At 37.8% G+C, this 17,574-nt stretch overlaps 1 protein-coding gene and 1 long non-coding RNA gene across 3 annotated transcripts; one reads left to right on the forward strand and one right to left on the reverse strand.

Annotated features, from left to right (window-relative positions):
* Window positions 1-7,283: 7,283 nt before the first annotated feature.
* LOC661892 (transcription factor sem-2) lies at window positions 7,284-17,080 on the reverse strand. 2 transcript variants are annotated; one of them, XM_008197554.3, is made up of 2 exons: window positions 16,523-17,080; window positions 7,284-9,987 (listed from the first exon to the last, which is right to left on the reverse strand). In XM_008197554.3, the coding sequence occupies exon 2, from the start codon at window positions 9,949-9,951 to the stop codon at window positions 9,172-9,174; it is 780 nt and encodes a 259-aa protein (XP_008195776.1). In that variant the 5' UTR covers window positions 9,952-9,987; window positions 16,523-17,080; the 3' UTR covers window positions 7,284-9,171. The 2 variants fall into 2 exon arrangements, with proteins under 2 accessions (XP_008195776.1, XP_973116.1); XM_968023.4 differs by having other exon boundaries at window positions 16,432-17,079.
* Window positions 10,962-15,278, forward strand: LOC135265595 (uncharacterized). Its single transcript, XR_010333311.1, has 2 exons — window positions 10,962-13,793; window positions 13,858-15,278. It is a non-coding gene; the product is annotated as an uncharacterized LOC135265595 (long non-coding RNA).
* Window positions 17,081-17,574: the final 494 nt, after the last annotated feature.

Here is a 17,574-nt window from a genome sequence, read left to right on the forward strand (position 1 = left end):
AGTTTAATGAGATTGTAGGGGATGTAGGAATAAGAAACACTTCACTAACGAAGGACACTGTCTACGAGTTAAAATTAAAAAAAAATTAATTAAAACATGGTACGCCACTGGTGCGGGCCAGAAAGGATTTGACTTGGAGCTTTGGCAGGACACGCAAATGAGTGAGACACTTGTTTGTTTGTGAAAGCCCCATAAAGCATTACTTTTCCCACGTGGAGCGATAATAAAGCAACCCCAGTAACGTAGTGACACAATTAAGAAGGCAAGTTTTGGGCCTCTTGAAACATTATGAAAGTCTGAGGGACGGAAATGCTTTAGGACTAATGAAAATGCCAGCAACACGAAGGTTATTGAAAAACCGAGCCCAATATTAGAGCATTCCCAAAGGATAAAGCGGCGCTCAAACATGAGATATTATAAGCGAGTCGTATTAAATTATTGCTCACGTATTATATCCATTTTGTTGACGTTAATAAACTAAGTACGAGGAAAGCAGCGAGGGAGCTTATTACAATATTATTAATGTTATTGAGTGTTCCACGTTGATAAAAAATGGGCAATTTTTTATTAAAGATGGGAAGAGTGGAAGAGGTTCTTAATTTAATGCTTTATATGGTATACCTGCATGAAGGTTACTTAATCACAATAAAGCTTAACGTGAAAAATTTTGTCGTAAGCTCTCGGAGCCTTTTAACTCTTTTAAGACATGCTAATGTGACTGTTTTATCTACAGGCGGAAGGAAAAATTCAAGACTGACTATGTACATCGACAATTAATTCTTTCCGACTCTAAAACACCTACGACATGTGGATAAATACGTTTATACAATATTTATAAAACAACTCTGATGTATGATGTACAACAAAGCACGTTTGTATAGATTCAAAATAAATGTTGGTTTTCTTTCTGTTTATAACGTGGTTATTAACCTTTTTATATGGAAAAGACCGTGCAGAACCGTAGTCGCGTAGGCTTACCACACATGAGACATAATTATTATTCCATCAAGAAAATTAAAAAATTATGCAATGTTAATACAAATGCCTCCCGTTCAATGACAGCCGGCTAATAACAGTTTTTTTCTCAAAATTTATTAAAAATAATAATTTTATTGTTATCTAAACGATTTAAAAATCGTGAAAATTGAAAATCGGGGCTTTATTTTGGGCAAGTGGCGTGGGGGTTAATTAGTGCATCGAACAGATGTTTCATTGCACTTTACAATCCTGAGGTCGACCGTCCGAAATTAGCTACGCATTTTAATATTTTTTTGGCTCAATTTCCAAGGATTATACATATAACAACCATAATAAACTTATTTCGGTTCAATTAAAATTTCAATGACGTGATTTGATTTCTATTAATGGATGAACTCGAAAGACAACGGGTCACCCATAAATAAAAATAAAGCCTTTCGAATCAAATTTGCGTTTGTTGGTCTTGGAGATATATTGGGATCATTGTGGAGGTCAAAAATCTGCGTACGCTAAATTAGTCGAATGATGACAAAGGAAAAACGTACGATTGTTGCAGTAATTTGTGATACACACCGTTTCCGCAACTTTGTTGATTTAATTGGATAGCGCTTTTATTTAAATTATGTGTGCATAACTAATTGTGTACTTGTACACTGGGATTTTACGGAAGGAATTCGAATATTGTGCAGGTGTACGATTTATTCTGCTTATGAGAGAGGTTCGAAAACTGTACTTTTTTCTTCAAGTCTATTTTTAATTGTCCTGTAATTCTACCAACATATTACTAGACGTATTATTTATTTAATTACGGTTTAGGACTTATAAAATATGAATGTATCGATCGGCACAAGTTAAATATGGTGGTATGATACGTGGCTGTTGAGACATTTGAAATCAATCTGTCATTAATGTAAAGACCGGAAGGGCTCTTAAATAAAAATCATTGTCTAATCGTCAACACCGATAAACACTCGTTTCAAAATAACATTTAATGACCAAATTCACCTCGATTGTCAAAATTTTGGCAGTATTTTTGGTGACGTAACCCAGATTTGTTGCCGTTCATAGTCCAAGCGTATCTTGGACCCAAAACTAAAAGTGTAAAGACGTAATTGCACAAAATGCGATCTAGCAATCAAGTAGATGCAATGCGTAAACCAAGATTATCAAACCGTGTTTTTATTTAGCAAATACAACTCAAATCATCTCAAATATTTGATAAAATTTTGCCCATATTTAAAGGGTAAACATACCTACCTATTATCTGATTAAAAACAAATTCAGGAATGGTTCAACAAACTTGGTTAATACATGATTTATAAGTTCCGAAAGGTAAAACGTTATATGATTAACAGGAAAGACCTTTGATGGCGTTTTGCAAATTCAACAAACAAACCTGTCATGTATGCTAACGTGCTAACAGTAAAAGTGCATGTTATTCCATGCATCATTTCCCAAGGGATATGTATTTTCTCAGATCGTACAACTTTTATACGGGAAAAAATTAAACGTTAAATAATGCCAAAAAGTAGCACATAATTTATTAATTTAAAAAGTGGACACAATTAAGAGAGATTTGATTGGTACTTTCCGAAAAAGTATCAATCATTCGGTCTTGTTGGAGAATACAAAAAAATGAAAAATTTTGTGTACTTTAAAAATAATACTATAATTAGAAATTTTGATTTGATCTAAGTTGTTGTAGTATCCATATTTCTCTCACGAACGATTTTTTTTACATTTATTCATATAATTATTTTTTTTATTATATTATTATATTATATTTTTATTATTTATATTAATATTTTTTAATATTAAGATATGAAAGTTAGTCCTAAGTCCTCTTAAAAAATCAATGATGTGCAACTGAATAGTTCGGAGTTTACTTGTTTCAAAATTATTACTTATTTAAAAAACTGAAAAGACCAATACATAGTACAGTTTTTCAAGGATACCTGATGTACGTATATTACTCTGGATATCAATACCGTCATATCTACTAGTAATTATGAATTACTGAAGAATGTCGACTATTGATAACTTCGATTACGTAGCACAATAAAATAAAACTTGTTCCATAGTATGTTTGAACTAATTTTGTGTAAATTTTTTTTTATTCATTTGTTTAATTAGTTCACCTAATTTTTAAATTACTAGCATTTCTGTGCCGAGTGATTAGTGGCAGAGATTGATCGGGAAAAAGTTAGTGGAACATCGCGTATTTTATTTGGCATAAATATTTATATGCATTAGCTTGAAAATTTTGCTTTGTCAGAAAAAAATCCAATTTTAGAGATGACAATTTTTTAGTGGACCTACGCTGTGTGAATTTCTAAACGAGGTGTATTTTGGTAATAAAAATATATTTGCATTTATTTATAATGCGATCGAGATAAGTTGAGCTTTTATTTCCCAGACGAGTAAAATATTTAAACAGTGCGTTTTTGTGACTAAAATAACATACGGTAAACAAACAAATAAAGTAAGCAAACAAAAAATAATGAGCAATAAACAATAAGGTCAATGTTGGTCGTCATAGTGTGTAAGTTCAATAAACACCATATTTGGCGGACCGATTTTATAACGTTTTGGCAAACGTAGTTGTAAAAACTTAGCATCGGCTTTGATAATTCTATCGAGCCAAAAGTTAATATAGCGGTCGCCGTCAAACTCCTCCAGCACTTTTCTCTTCGCCGAGTTAATAACAGTGCAAGTGTAATAAACCCACATTACTGACAAATACATGACAGTGACAGTGGTTTAATGACGTGATGGTGTCTGTGTATGGCGAAATAATACTCTGTGTAATAATTGTGTTATCCTGGGGCGATAGCTTGTTAGGATTTTTCGCTTGGAACTCGTTAAAGGATGCAAATGCATCATTGATCCAAAATGTGCAACGGGTTGAATTGTTTCATTGCTCCGGGATAGATTGTAGCGGATCTGCCTTCTAGACTGGGCTGTCACTTTGACGTGAAGCGATTGTTTTTGCTCGACGTTCCGCAATGATCTACTATCCACCCGCTCCGGTGAGGTTAGCCTAGGTCATGCATCCACTCACGCTATTACAGACAACGGCGTTAAATTGCTATTTGTTCGGCGCCTTGCAAAAAGTAGGTGCTGCACACGGAAGAGGTGATGAACCACGGGCTGAGGTCATATGCTGGGGATTTTTCCCCATTTCAGGCAGTATTTTTAGCGACTTTGATTGAACAAAGCGACTCGAAGCTCAATGCATGTCATTCACACACTTCCCCGAAGTTGAGTGTTTGTTTTTGTACTCTGTAACTAACGGAAAGCCTGAATAATGGAGACATGAGGGACACCACCTTTATCCATAAGTATCATACGTTTTTTATAAAGGATGAGCAGGCTATCACAGGAAATCAACACAATGCGTTCGATTCCCTACACCTCCAGCAGCTTTTTAACATTTTTGCGGATTTCGCGATAACCAACCCCAACTTTACATTTCACTCAGCTTCACAAATAAATGCAATCTTGACACATGTTCCCAGAATATTTTGATGTTTTCATTAATTCATACTGATTGCGTTTTCGAAGGATTATTAGTTTTTGGTGTTAGAAATGAAAAATCGAATAAATTGATGTGCGCTAAAAGCACACCTATTTGCGTAGTGTGTTCGGATTTATTATTGAATGTATGTTTTAAAACTTGTGTAGTTGTTTCTGGAGAGGAAAATTCTGTTGGAAATTTTTGCAATGTCCGATAACATAGTGCTGACACAAAAATGCTGTCCATCATTAAAAAAAGAATCGTTCGATAATAATAAATGCTTAAAACATTTTGGTTGATAAGTTATCACAACCACATTTTGCATCTACATGTGGAACATAGACAATACTCATGCAAGCCGGAGCCTTGGGCCCCATTAACAACTTTTATAATGTTTTCTTTGCCTTTTTTGGATATCCACGAGTGGCTACTATTTATATCCGAGGACCCTTTCTTATCGACTATTCTTTATTGTTTACTGAAAACGGTATATATTTTATCGCGTATCTTGCCACTACAATAAGTTAGTTGTTCAAGAAAGTTATTGAATTAGGTAGTGTTTACTAAAATAAGAAAAATTCGTGTTCTTACCAACTGTGTAAATTAGGTCACTCAACAAAAATAAAAATTAACGGGTTAAGCGTTTTTTAAGCTCCTTAATGCAGTTAAGCTTGGCAATATATCAAGATTTTGGAAAACAAATTTATTTAAATGAAAACATCAATTAATTTCCTGATGCATTATAATCCATGGCCTGGATAACACGAGAAAATAATTTTTATTTACAAGATGGTTGAGCTGGAATGCTCGTTTAAAATTGAACAAATCATGTTTTGACTGAAAATCCATCACCTTGTCGACTGTTTTTAGTCGACAATTTCGTCCTTAATGATTATTGCTCTCCGAGAATAGCAACACGATATTCCGGAGTCATCACTTTGTATCTCCGTTGTCAAATTACAATAATGATATAGATGCGTTGTTTCGAAATGGTAAATATTTGTGTCTATCGGCACAAAGTGTTAATTCCCGTTAGGACAAGCAGCCCGATATAACAATTTGAGATTTGAGATACAATCTGCAATATCCACGAAGAGTGATTTACCAACATCGACCATCTGGTTGTTGACCTCGTAACTTGTTAGATAATGGTTTCGTATATGGATTACCACCACGTTTCCCGTGTTTTCCGATATTGGGCATGATTTTTCTCAAGTTCGTTCGTGGGAAACCAGTTTAAAACAATTACGATAATGTATCTTTCACCATCTGACTATAAAACATCTCAATGCGTGCAAGATCACAGGACTTGACCATTTTATCGCACGCCACAAATAATTACTCTTTTTATTTTCTCTCCTTCGTCTTATTCGTGTTTGCTTTCTGCATTACAGTTTCATCACGGAACGTTATTTTTACAAACGGCTGACTCCTTTGGCGGTTATCTAAATGGACATTCCTCGAGTCTATTTCACGATAAGCCAGGCATTAATCAGACTTCTAAATATAATTTTTCTATCGGATAGGTAGATTACGCACTTTCGCCTTTTTCGTGTTTTAATCAAAAAGTTACCAAATTCAGGCACGAGTTTGATTCGAATGCCATTAGCGAGTCCATAATGGTCATGATACCGGAAAAAACCATAGATAAAGTATTTATGAGCAACATTTTTACTTAATAGGTCGGTAGTCGTGCAAGTGCGTGTGTAACGACAATACGCGTGCTATGGTTAGCATAAATACACTTGGTATGGAAATAGTAACACATATGTAGGGGCCTTGAATTATTTGTTTCCCTCCATCACGGAATACTTATTCGAAAATGAATAATAATTGGAGTTGCATTCACCGAATACTTTATTCTTCACGGATGAATATGTTTCATGCCATGTCTTTTAATTATTGTGATTCTACAGTCGAAATGAGTTTTTATATCGTTGGAATGGCTTATTTTTAAGTGTCGCATTTAAACCCAACTAGCTCTAAATTTTATGTTGAGTTTTATTGATGAACCTGTCCGAGTAAAAATTTATGGTATCCATTAAAGCAGGACCTTTAAAACCCAACGGTCACAAAGGTAAATCTCCCAAAGAAAAGTCTTTGAAATGATTGTTAATACTGCTTATAGCTGTAAAGTCCGGGTTCTAGTTTTTATGTCGTTTAAAGAATGGTCCGGTGGGAGTTGGGCCGAAATTGAAGCTTCTTAATATCTCGAAAGTAAACAAATTACAATTCTCGGGCGTTTATAAATTATTAAAAGCACGGGGCGGAAAAGCTCGGAACATTAAATATTTCAATTTTCGCGGAATGTCGTTAAGAGTATCATAAAGTAAGGAGGTCGCGGTGACGAGAAGCAGTTATCGTCAAACTTAGCAGCATAGAGCTTGTATTTAGTAGCTCTAAAACAACAAGCTGTAAAATATAAGCCCCCTATTAAGATTACACTTTATAATCTACGTGTAGCAATGTTATTATTTTAGCATTACAACTGGGCGATTTTAATTTCAGCAAATGCCATCAGAGCAAATTAAATTTGATTCATAAATTGCACCTGACGTGTATTTACACGACAAAATCCTCTGTTATCGCGTACACGATTTAGTTACGGTAAGTCGTGGCAACGACGACGACTATCGTTTCCACAGAGCCATAGGATTTTATTGCTGTTGTGTTGGTAGGTACAGCGTACACAAGTCCTTTATCAAACACAATTATCTCGTTTAATTATTTCACTTTGAAATTTAAGTTGGCGTAATGAGGGGGATTTGGTGTGAAAGTAATTCGAGAATTAAATTGAAAAAATCTTTTATTGGGCATATAATTAATAATATATTTAACAGCAACTACAATACAAAATTTACACACTATATAATAACTTTAATATAGTAATATGAATATAATACATGGGTCTACAAAAATGCAGGGATTTTTATGATACATCAAGATAATATGCAAAAATATTGCTAAATTTGTAATCTCTCAATCGTTTACCAGAACAAAAAGGGTCAACAATGCCACAAAAAGTAACGTTTTTTACAATAGGGTCTGGTTCGACGCCGCACTGTGACATCATATGCAAAGAACGTTGAAAGTATTGAGTCCACAGTAGGATGCCGTTCAAGACTTGCAGCGATAGTTATTGCAATTATTTAAAATGATTGCATAAACAGTACGTTTCAACAAAAACAATTTTTACATGAGCAAATCTATACACGTTATATACAAGTCGCGAAATACAAGAGCAGAGCAGAGTTCCTGAAGACAGTCGAACCAAAGAACGGCAATGAACTTAAAAATTAGAAGTTATTATCGACTCGCAGCTCATAACCAGTACAGCTCAACATAAAAACCTACAATCTAAGTCAGTCAGCGACATGTCTCAGCCAACTCTGCACTTGCATCGCTGAACAAACATTGGGTACAAAAATACACCGAATATGTTATATTCTACATTTTCATACTGTACCAGGCCTCATAAAATTTTAAAATTCGAAAACTCTTATAATACGGACAGTCCGATCTAACTTTAAATATTATCGTAAAGTTTAATCTAGTACATTGAAAGCACACGTAGAGCGTTGGTCGTGCCTCAATATCATGTTATTATAGAAGAATATCGATGTCGCTCGCTACTCTATTATTTTTGAAAAAAATTTTCATACTATTTTAATCTCATTACAAAGTTTGTGCATTGACTTTAAGATTTGAACGGAAACAAGTTTTAAGCGTATAAGTATGTATAGGTAAACCAAGCTCGTAGCATTGACATCTGGAACAAGAGGCAACGAGAGAAACAATATTTTGTGCAACAGAGTTTGATGGACGAGATAAAGTAAAACCGAATGCCCGAGTCGTTGACAGCAGCAGCAGCAGCACAAACAACCCTATAGCCTATTTGGATATCTTACTGTTAATATCAACTCCTACCACTAACAAACCCACAGTGCTCACTTAAATAACCTTACAGCTGTACAAGATTTTAGGACCATTAAGTACAATTCTGGACGAACGAATCAGAAAGCAATACAATATGATTTTTATTAAAAATGAAGGCAGAGCCGCGGAGATGCGCCTCTTCGACGAATAAAACGATGAGATAAGATACAAGGTGAGTAAAACCAAACGTTGCGTTCGCAGTTGGCAGTAACGAAACAATCAGCTGTATGCCGTCGTCGCAAAATGCGCCCGAACTAATTAGCAAAGCTGGAGGCGGAAAAACTACACTGACTTTTGACAACTAAATATTGGTCATCAAACAGATGAATCACAGCCTGATTTTGTGTCCCGCTGCCACCAACAATGTACAAAATGGCGGCCGGCGGGATTTTACAAGTATCGAAACTAATGACGGGCGACCCGGGTTATGTCCGACATATCATACTGAACTAGGCACTAACAACTGGTTGAATCCGGGAATACGTATGATGATGAACCGAATGAACGAAACACTGACGCGCTACTATATGATAAATATAAAAAATAAACACAAGATGAGATCATTTATCGGGGTTAAATAATAAAATTATAAAACATCATCGACCTGGCCGGCTCGACAACTTGAGCTGGTAGAACAATTGAAACCGCCTCTGGACCGTCTCCATCCGAGAGAGGAGGATAACAATGATTGTATGCGCCAACACACGAATTGGATTAACACAGTCTTATAGTCTCCTCTTTCAACAGTTGAACACGCCGTCGCTCCAGGGCGAGCCCCCCAGACTCGAAAAGATGGGGATGTCTCTGGGGCAGTCAAAGTCCAGGTGCGAGCCGGACCCGTTCGAGCCGCTGTCCATGATCTCGATGTCCGCCAGCTCCTGCAGATCAATCTCCATCGGCTGCAGCAAGTTGAAGTCGTCGATCCTGTCCAGGTCGTCCAGAGTGGCAGTGGAACCGTGCGCGAGCCGGTCTTCGGCTTCGTGGTGCAGCGGCGCCAGCGAATCGTCGTAGATCGTGGCGCTTTCCGGGGAATCCGGGATATCGCAAGAAGGACTAGATGGCACCTTTGCCAAAATGCTCACAGGTGGCAGTGGAAGGGGCGTCATCACCGGCGATAAATCCAGCCTCTCTTTCAACTTCGAACTCGTCGATTCGGGCAAAGCGGAGCGTCTGGCGTACAATCTCTCTTTCACGATTGCATTGCTGTTATTACTACTGTTGTTATTGTTATCGTTCTTTTGAACTTTTGGAGACTTTTTGGACGATTTCTTGGAGGAAGTCGCCGATTTGGGGGCCGGTTTCGTCGTCTTTTTCCTAGGACGGTACTTGTAATCTGGATACTCTCTCTGGTGGAGCTGTCGGAGCCTTTCGGCCTCCTCGATGAAAGGCTGGCGTTCGTCATCTTTCAACTCCTTCCAGCGGCGGCCGAGCTTCTTTGAAATTTCAGCATTGTGCATGTCTGGCTGCACTTCGCAAATTTTTCTACGCTCGATCTGAGACCACACCATAAACGCGTTCATGGGTCTTTTGATGTGGTTGGGATTGTTCTTTTTAGTCTGCAACAATGAGAAAAAACTGATCAGTAAACACTTCAAGCGCAATTAAAGGAAATTAATTACACTAGGAACGTGTTTTCTCCGACATTCTTGCAAAAGTATGATTTACCAAAACAACACAATCAAGGACAGTGATACAATACTGTCCAAATAAGGCTAGTGTCCTTTCACGAGCGATTCTCATCTCATGCGCAAACCCGGAAATAACACACCAAACGTAGTCTTCACGTTCACCTCGTATCAAGGATTCGACGACATACGTGATAAACGTACCAAGACATGTTTGTACACGTGTGTATAGACAAATGCAAAAACACCGACTGGCGACTACCGCAATATCCACAGTTTTCCACATTAGATAATTTTGCTGCCATGCTTGTCGTTCCTTGATATTATTAAAGTATTACGTCTTCTCGAGGCCAGTTTAGTAGGAAGTTAATTGATAAACAGTTGTTGTTTGTTGGAAATTGCCAATCGTCGCAATGATAAAACTTGGGCGTAATTGCTTTAGAGTAAATGGAAAAGGGAGCTTTTAGCAATCGGGTTATGAAAGTGTTTCAATGAAAGCTCGAAAAAGCTGTGCACAACACCGCGTCGATGGGGGTCTCGCATCCGCAGTGCAAACAATCCAAGGATAAATCCTCCTGTGCCCTAGTTGCTGAAACCTTGCAGAAGAAAATAACATAAAAGCTCGCCGTGCTCCGCAGATGACGAGAGCAGGAAAGAAGATGACCCATTGTTGTAGGTAAATAGGGGCATTAAGGTCGCTCTAAGTTTGGTCGTGAACAGCTGAACGGTTTTCGCATGACATATTCGGGTCACGTGTGGCGCCTCTGTCATGGCGGACACGCACAGACCCATTCGCATGGGGCTCACGCACGAGCCGATGAGTTTGCATGTTTTTGCGACCGTTCATTGAATATATGTATTATAATTTTGATTTTTCACGCGGCCCGTGCGCGCAATAAATTAATTGCCCAAGCGCGTCTATTCCGCAAATTTGTACAAGAAATCGCATTCAAATAACGAGGAAATTACCATAATCGAATTGTGTAATGTTTTAATTAGGACCGGCGATGATGGAAAACCTTTGCTAACTCTCCGCACCTTGGCCCGGTTTGATAATTATACCGATTTGATACGCATCGACGAACAGACGAAAATTAAAAATATGAGTAGGTACTTGCAATTACAACAGGCTTTAATTAGTTTTTATTGCGACAGGAGGTAATGCATGAGCGCAGTGCAATCGATACCAAATACGATTATTTTTTGCTACGGGACTGAATACAGCGAAAGCTTCATTTCGGCGAAAATTCCACTAAATTGCAACGGTGCGTTATCCATTACCAAATGAAAGAGATGCTCCACTGAGCGGGAGACGTCAAGTGAATTTTTTCACAAACTCAATTGCAATTAATCTCTCGCATACAACAGAACGCCATATGTGCTCCTCCAGAGTACTTAACATTTCAATCACAAAATTTACTTTCCCCAGAACTATATTACTGCGGTGCAACGTGCTTTCCCTAAATTAATTCCTGGCCCCTGATCGTCTGTCGATCAGAGATAGCTATTATCGCAAAATAAATAAACAGCTCCTATCAAAATATTTTTAATCAATTAACTCGATTTTGACACTGCAAATTGCAGCGATAACAAGAGGGCAAGATCCGAATATACACACATTTGAAGAAGGCTGAGATAAGGATATGAATGATAACACTTGGAGCATCCCAGTTTAATCCGATTAGAGGAAGCTGTTAGTCCAGTCATTAGGTTAATTAAAATGGCCGTAACGCGTTGTCAGGGAGGCCACCGGGGGGCGTGATTAGCTGGTGAACCGTCCACAGCAACACTAATCTATACCAAATTGTGTATCGATTTGCAGTTTGGCTGTGTTTAAGGCCATAACTGCATCCAATAACAGATTAATGTTTTTCGATGTCATAGGCAGGTTATTGTTGCACGAAATATGCACACAAAATGCTTTATTTTTTCAATGGTGCGCCCTCCAACCGGCAAAAATCTTATTTTGTTTTCGATGAGTTTTTGCAATTTACGGTAACTTTTGCCTACCACGCAATTTTCCGTGTTTTACTTGGAACCCTGATAGGATTACGGCGTCGATTTTCTTTGAGGTCGTTCCGCTTCCTGAATCATCAGTGGGTTACCAAAATGTAAACACAGCAAGGCCTCCCAATGTTATTCCGACCTTCGGGTGACGATACCGGCCGTTATCGCTTCCTGCCCGGAAACGCGTAATTCTCGTACGTACGATTACAAATTTCCACGAGCGCATTTTAAACACCTTGAAATAAAATTTCGTCGATCAAAGCGGATCTTGTTTTCGATGTTGGATGCAATTTAATTCGGACTTGACAGCGCGCGATGAAAGTTTTTAATGGAAGAGAGGCGATCACTATTTTCCGACCAAAACTAATGATTGTGAGCTCGATCCATCAAGATCGATCAAGTTTTTTGTGCGTTGAAGAAGTTTCAGTCCTGAAGGGAACACTAACGGTACCGATAAGTCTAGGTAATTGAAAATTGCAGACGAAACCGTGGCAATTATCTCATTGTACGTCTTCTCATTTATCACGAGAGTATCGTAATCGTCGGTGCAATAAAACACGGAATATAAAATATCTAATAACCACACTTAGGAGAGCATCGTGCTGCAAGAACTGGTTTTCAGAATAAATCAAGGTGCCTCGAGAAACAACAGCACGACTAAACAACTAACAGAGATATGAGGTAGATCGCAGCAGGTCATGCGGTTCATGGACTACTGGATCGTCGTAAAAAACTACGTTTTTTATCGTTCGCCTCCCGACCACAAAACTTTTCGTGATTTACTATTTACTTCTAGATCACGGCAAATATTTACAAACTCCCGAACAGGCTCCGATTTTTACATCCTAGTCAATATTATGCCAAGACGAGAGCTCAAAACCCGTTCCTTATTGACAAGTTACAGCAAAACCTCCACAAGCCGAACCAATTACTGCAGAGTTCTCCATATCAATTTTTCGATTTTCAAATAAATCTTATTTCTAATTAAGAAGAATAAGTAAACGATCCTTGATGCACTTGTTTTTCGGGTTAGAAGAGGTTCCACTGTAGGAACCTGCACACCTATGTCAAGTTCGGAGCTTTGGGCTAATTATACACGAGCGACTCGCAATTAGAAGATTTTTTATGGCCGAACATGAATAAATAACTACAGTCCGGGACATTTCTATTTGGACATAAAAAATTTGAATTTTCTGACATTTATACGTATATTCAGCGTCTATGTGAACAAAAAATGTTCTCTCTCTCATTCTATGGTCCTTGAGCTTTAATAACAGGGACATTTTTTAAATTGGTAGCATTAGAAAATGACAGTAAACAGCTGACTGATGTAAACAATAACACAATAACAAAGGAAATGTTATAATTTTAATCTATATAACCAGTGGCTGCTTTAAAAGTGTGTACTAACGGGATAATAAAATATTTACGCAAGTATTTTTGAAGGTAGAAACATTACTTGTCATATAACAATTATAGATTATATGATGAGACGGGAATGGCACAACACAGAATTGCAGTCAGTGATTGTGCTGGAGAAAGCTGCTGTGACGTACTGACAGTACTGACTATCGCTGGTTGTACGATTTGTGATATATTTTGTGTGAAAAACTGGAAAACAAAGTGCATACCTGCATAACCTCACTTATCGCAGTTTTGCACATTTTGATGATGAGAATTGCGGTTCAAGTAATTATGAGTTATAGATGGAGCTCACTGTTTACTTCAAAGTAAGTTCACGACATTTATTAATTAATTATTAAAAAAATCACAGATAGTGTTTATAATTTACAGCTGAAGCCTTTTGGGTCCACTTTTTTCGTTGTTATTTTCTGGTAGCGACTCTTGTTTCAAGCAGAATGGGTGTAAAGTTAAAAATAATCCCATAAAATTGTTAATATAACTCCGTTGCACTGGCATGGGATATTTGAAAACTTACGTTTAACAAATACGTCACAAAGTCTCAGCCATCGTCGAAAAACATAATAAGGGCTTTATAACAAGAAGCGCTTTCTGATTTTACTGTGGACGTGTGGAAGAATAGTGTGAAATATTGCGAAAAACCAACTTTTACTCTTGTTTACAGTTTTGTACGTCTCTATCTGAGAGTAGTCGTCTTGTATAAAAAATATAGCCTACTAATAAAGGAAATTAAAGTGTTTTTATTTCTGGGTTGCCTCCAATTCCACTTTGCCCTTGCCTGATAATCAAGACACTGATAATGAAATTGGTGTAAGTGCATCGAATACAAACATGTTGAATAGATGAATAAAAGAGAGACAACTGCTTTTTTCAAAAAGGCCATTTCAAATTTATTCAAAAAGCACACCCCCATTGAAAAGGGTCCATTTACGATGAAGTTTGGCTTCCTGCATGACATAGGTTTCGGGCACCAATCTCACTGTAAATGGTCTAAATTGGTCTTGCATCTCTAAGACATGGACTTAGTGAGGGCGTCTTCTGCAGTAGGCTTGAGACCTGCCTGCCTGTCTCGCAACAATCTCTGCATTATGATTCCAAATCATTTTATAAAATGCTGTCAATTACAAGCCATGATATGAGGCATGAGGCCGTCTCAGTGTATGTCTTGTGGTGTACATTGAAACTGTTTCTTAAAGAACCCATTCACAATGAGATCTGCTTCGCTACATGCGGCGCGACAGGACTCAAAGACTAATCCCAAAAGACACAAAAAAACTGACACAGTTTCATAATTTTAAGCCATTGACAGCGTTTTCGAATGTTGGTGCAAAGACTTGTCGCGAGGCAGGTTTCAGCCTTCCGCCAACGTCAGTCTCAGTGAAACCCTCTCAAAGTGATCTCAGCGAAAACCATTCACAATGAGATTGGTCTATGAGGCCTATGTCGTGCCGCATGCAGCGAGATATGTCTCATTGTTAATGAAAATAGGGCCTTTTTTGTTGTTTAAAGTCGTTTTTTAAAACTTTTGTGGCAAATTTTACTGATGTGGCAGAGAGGGGGCATGCAATTGGAACATGACGATGACTACCCTAAAAGTCACTTCGAGGCTTTTATGGCCTTTTTAATGCAAATTTCAACTTTAAACCTGACAGTCATACCAAGGTCAAACATAACCTCAACAGTACTCCAGCAACGGTACTTCAAAGCATTTGAAAGTTTCTCCATTTGTTTTTAAGTGTTCTAGTTGGTACATTTTGCTGTACTTTACTACAATAAAGAAATATTTAAATTTTTATTATTGTTTACATTTGTCATCTGTCAAACACATCAAACAACCAAGTTCCCTAAATTTGAGCTCTTATCTAGTTTTTGTGCTCTATATAGTCTCGCGTCAAGGTATGCGGTATGACGTAACTCATATAGAAATGTCCCGGACTATAATTCCCACTGATCCGTCCGAAAAAATGGTTTAACGATTTGTTTTTCGCCCGCTCATTTAATTTCATGTTGATGATTTGTAATTCATTCGAATAAAACGAGGCTAATATTTTATTTAGTTCGTTTTGCTTGGTAGAGCCCGATAGCGCGTTTCGTTGCATAATTCACGAGAACGTTGTTGCAGCGAACTTTCCCTGCAACTTGGGCCGTAAATTTCATTCGCTCACTTTTCCCACATTAACGCACCGAGTGCGTTAACACCTCTTTTCCGCATTGACGCGATCAGCGCGCAAATACCTGGATTACTCCCTCAAGGCCAAAATTTTATTTCCGTAGTTGTAAAGGTTACAAATTACACATTTTTTATATCGTGCACTCGCGACATGAGTCACAGACCTTGAAAAAGCCAAACACCTCAGCAGCTGATCGCCGCGAACGACTGGTCTCGACTCGAATTCGCGTTACAACATGTGGAACTGCCGCAACACATTTTTCCATTTTCCAAACCTGGATCAAATTTTCCATAGACGACGCGTCTGGAAAATGCACACGTGCGAAAAATTGGCAGCCTCCTGCGCACCAGCGAGTAAATTTAAATGCAAAGTCCGGACGGTTATTATACTTTTTGAATCCGGTTAAAAAGAAGAATTAGCAGAAGAAATTTCGATAGCCCCTTTTTGGTCAATATTTACAACTTGAGTTAATATTTCTGAATTAAATGAAGAAATACTTTCTGCATTCAGCCAAGAAATTGCTCCAAGAGGACCTCATGACAAATAGTTCCTTTCCGTTTTACCTGCTTTTGGGAGCTTTGGAGAGCCACTCATAATTCTTTATTGGTTCTATTTTTAAATATTCTGCAACTTAAGTCAATAAGCTTCTCGTTGGACATGATTTAATTTCGGAAGAAGATATATTTGAACGGATGTTATCGCAAATTGCGGCACGTGCGGAGATAACAGGAGACAGGCGGTCTAAATTACGCACGGGGGAAGAATTGCAACCTACCTGAGTAGCGTCAGAGTAGGGTGTTGCTGAATTTTTGTCAATTAGTTGTGAGCCGAATTTGGGCACAGCACTACTAATCGGTGTTTCTGACCTGGATGAATCCATGTTTTGTTGGGGCACCATATCCAATTTAGTAACTAAGTACACATTCACTTCACACTACCGGGCGGAACGACAGTCAACTAACTTTGCATTAAAATCTTGCTAAGTTCTCAAGTGTGTGCACACTCGACTATACTTAGCATATTTGTTGCCGACAGTAACACAACAACAGCGCGACTGACAAGCTGAACTTGATGTTGTCAGTGTGTATCTGATTCTCAGCTGTTTATCCCCTCTACCGCAGGAGTGGGGGGAGAGCATGCGTTTTGTTGACGATATCCAGCTGATGAACTCCAAAACAAAATCCACAAATTTCGAGTTTTACGTAAAAAATCGCAGGCGTTTTTCCTAAACTTCTCCCCAAACTTCAGAACTCGAAAAAAAATATGTAGTCTTTCGGGTGACTAGAAGATTGCACAAAAACCATCAACAGTTCGAAAAGTCTCAAAACTGAGCGATTGAACTTTTTGCAATTTTTCTCGAACTCACTTTTACCAAAATTAAAACACCTACTACTCTTTACAGTCGTGGCGATACTGACAATCTGCCGGAGCTTAAAACTTGAACTCGGTAAATCTGCGTCCCCCACCAAGCTGTATCGCTAGTTGAGGTTTGCACCGCAAACGGCAGAGGCACCACTGTACAGCTTTAGCAGGACTCGAACTCCAAAGTCTATATTATTGAATAGTGTAAAATATTTAATTAATCCTAACAAAGGAAAATTGGTGATGGGACATTACAAGTTCCAAAACTGTAATTAAGAAATTTTCAACCAAACACCCCACCTGATAAATTAACAATGTCATAAATAATTCAAAAAACAATAAAAACGCTATTGCGTTAATTTTAATTAAATGAATTTGTAAGTTGTTTTATAGTTGTTAATAATGTACTATTAATAAGCCAACAGATCGTTTTAGCCTTGAATTTGCAAAGAGATTTTTTCAGAACGGGTTTGCCAGGTCAAGTCGAAGGTGTATTTCGGTTAATAATTTAGAAAAATTGATCTCCTCATACAAACAATTAAGCTATAATTTATTG

This window comes from Tribolium castaneum, chromosome 3 (assembly GCF_031307605.1).
Source record: "Tribolium castaneum strain GA2 chromosome 3, icTriCast1.1, whole genome shotgun sequence".
In the NCBI taxonomy this organism is placed as follows: Eukaryota; Metazoa; Arthropoda; class Insecta; order Coleoptera; family Tenebrionidae; genus Tribolium; species Tribolium castaneum.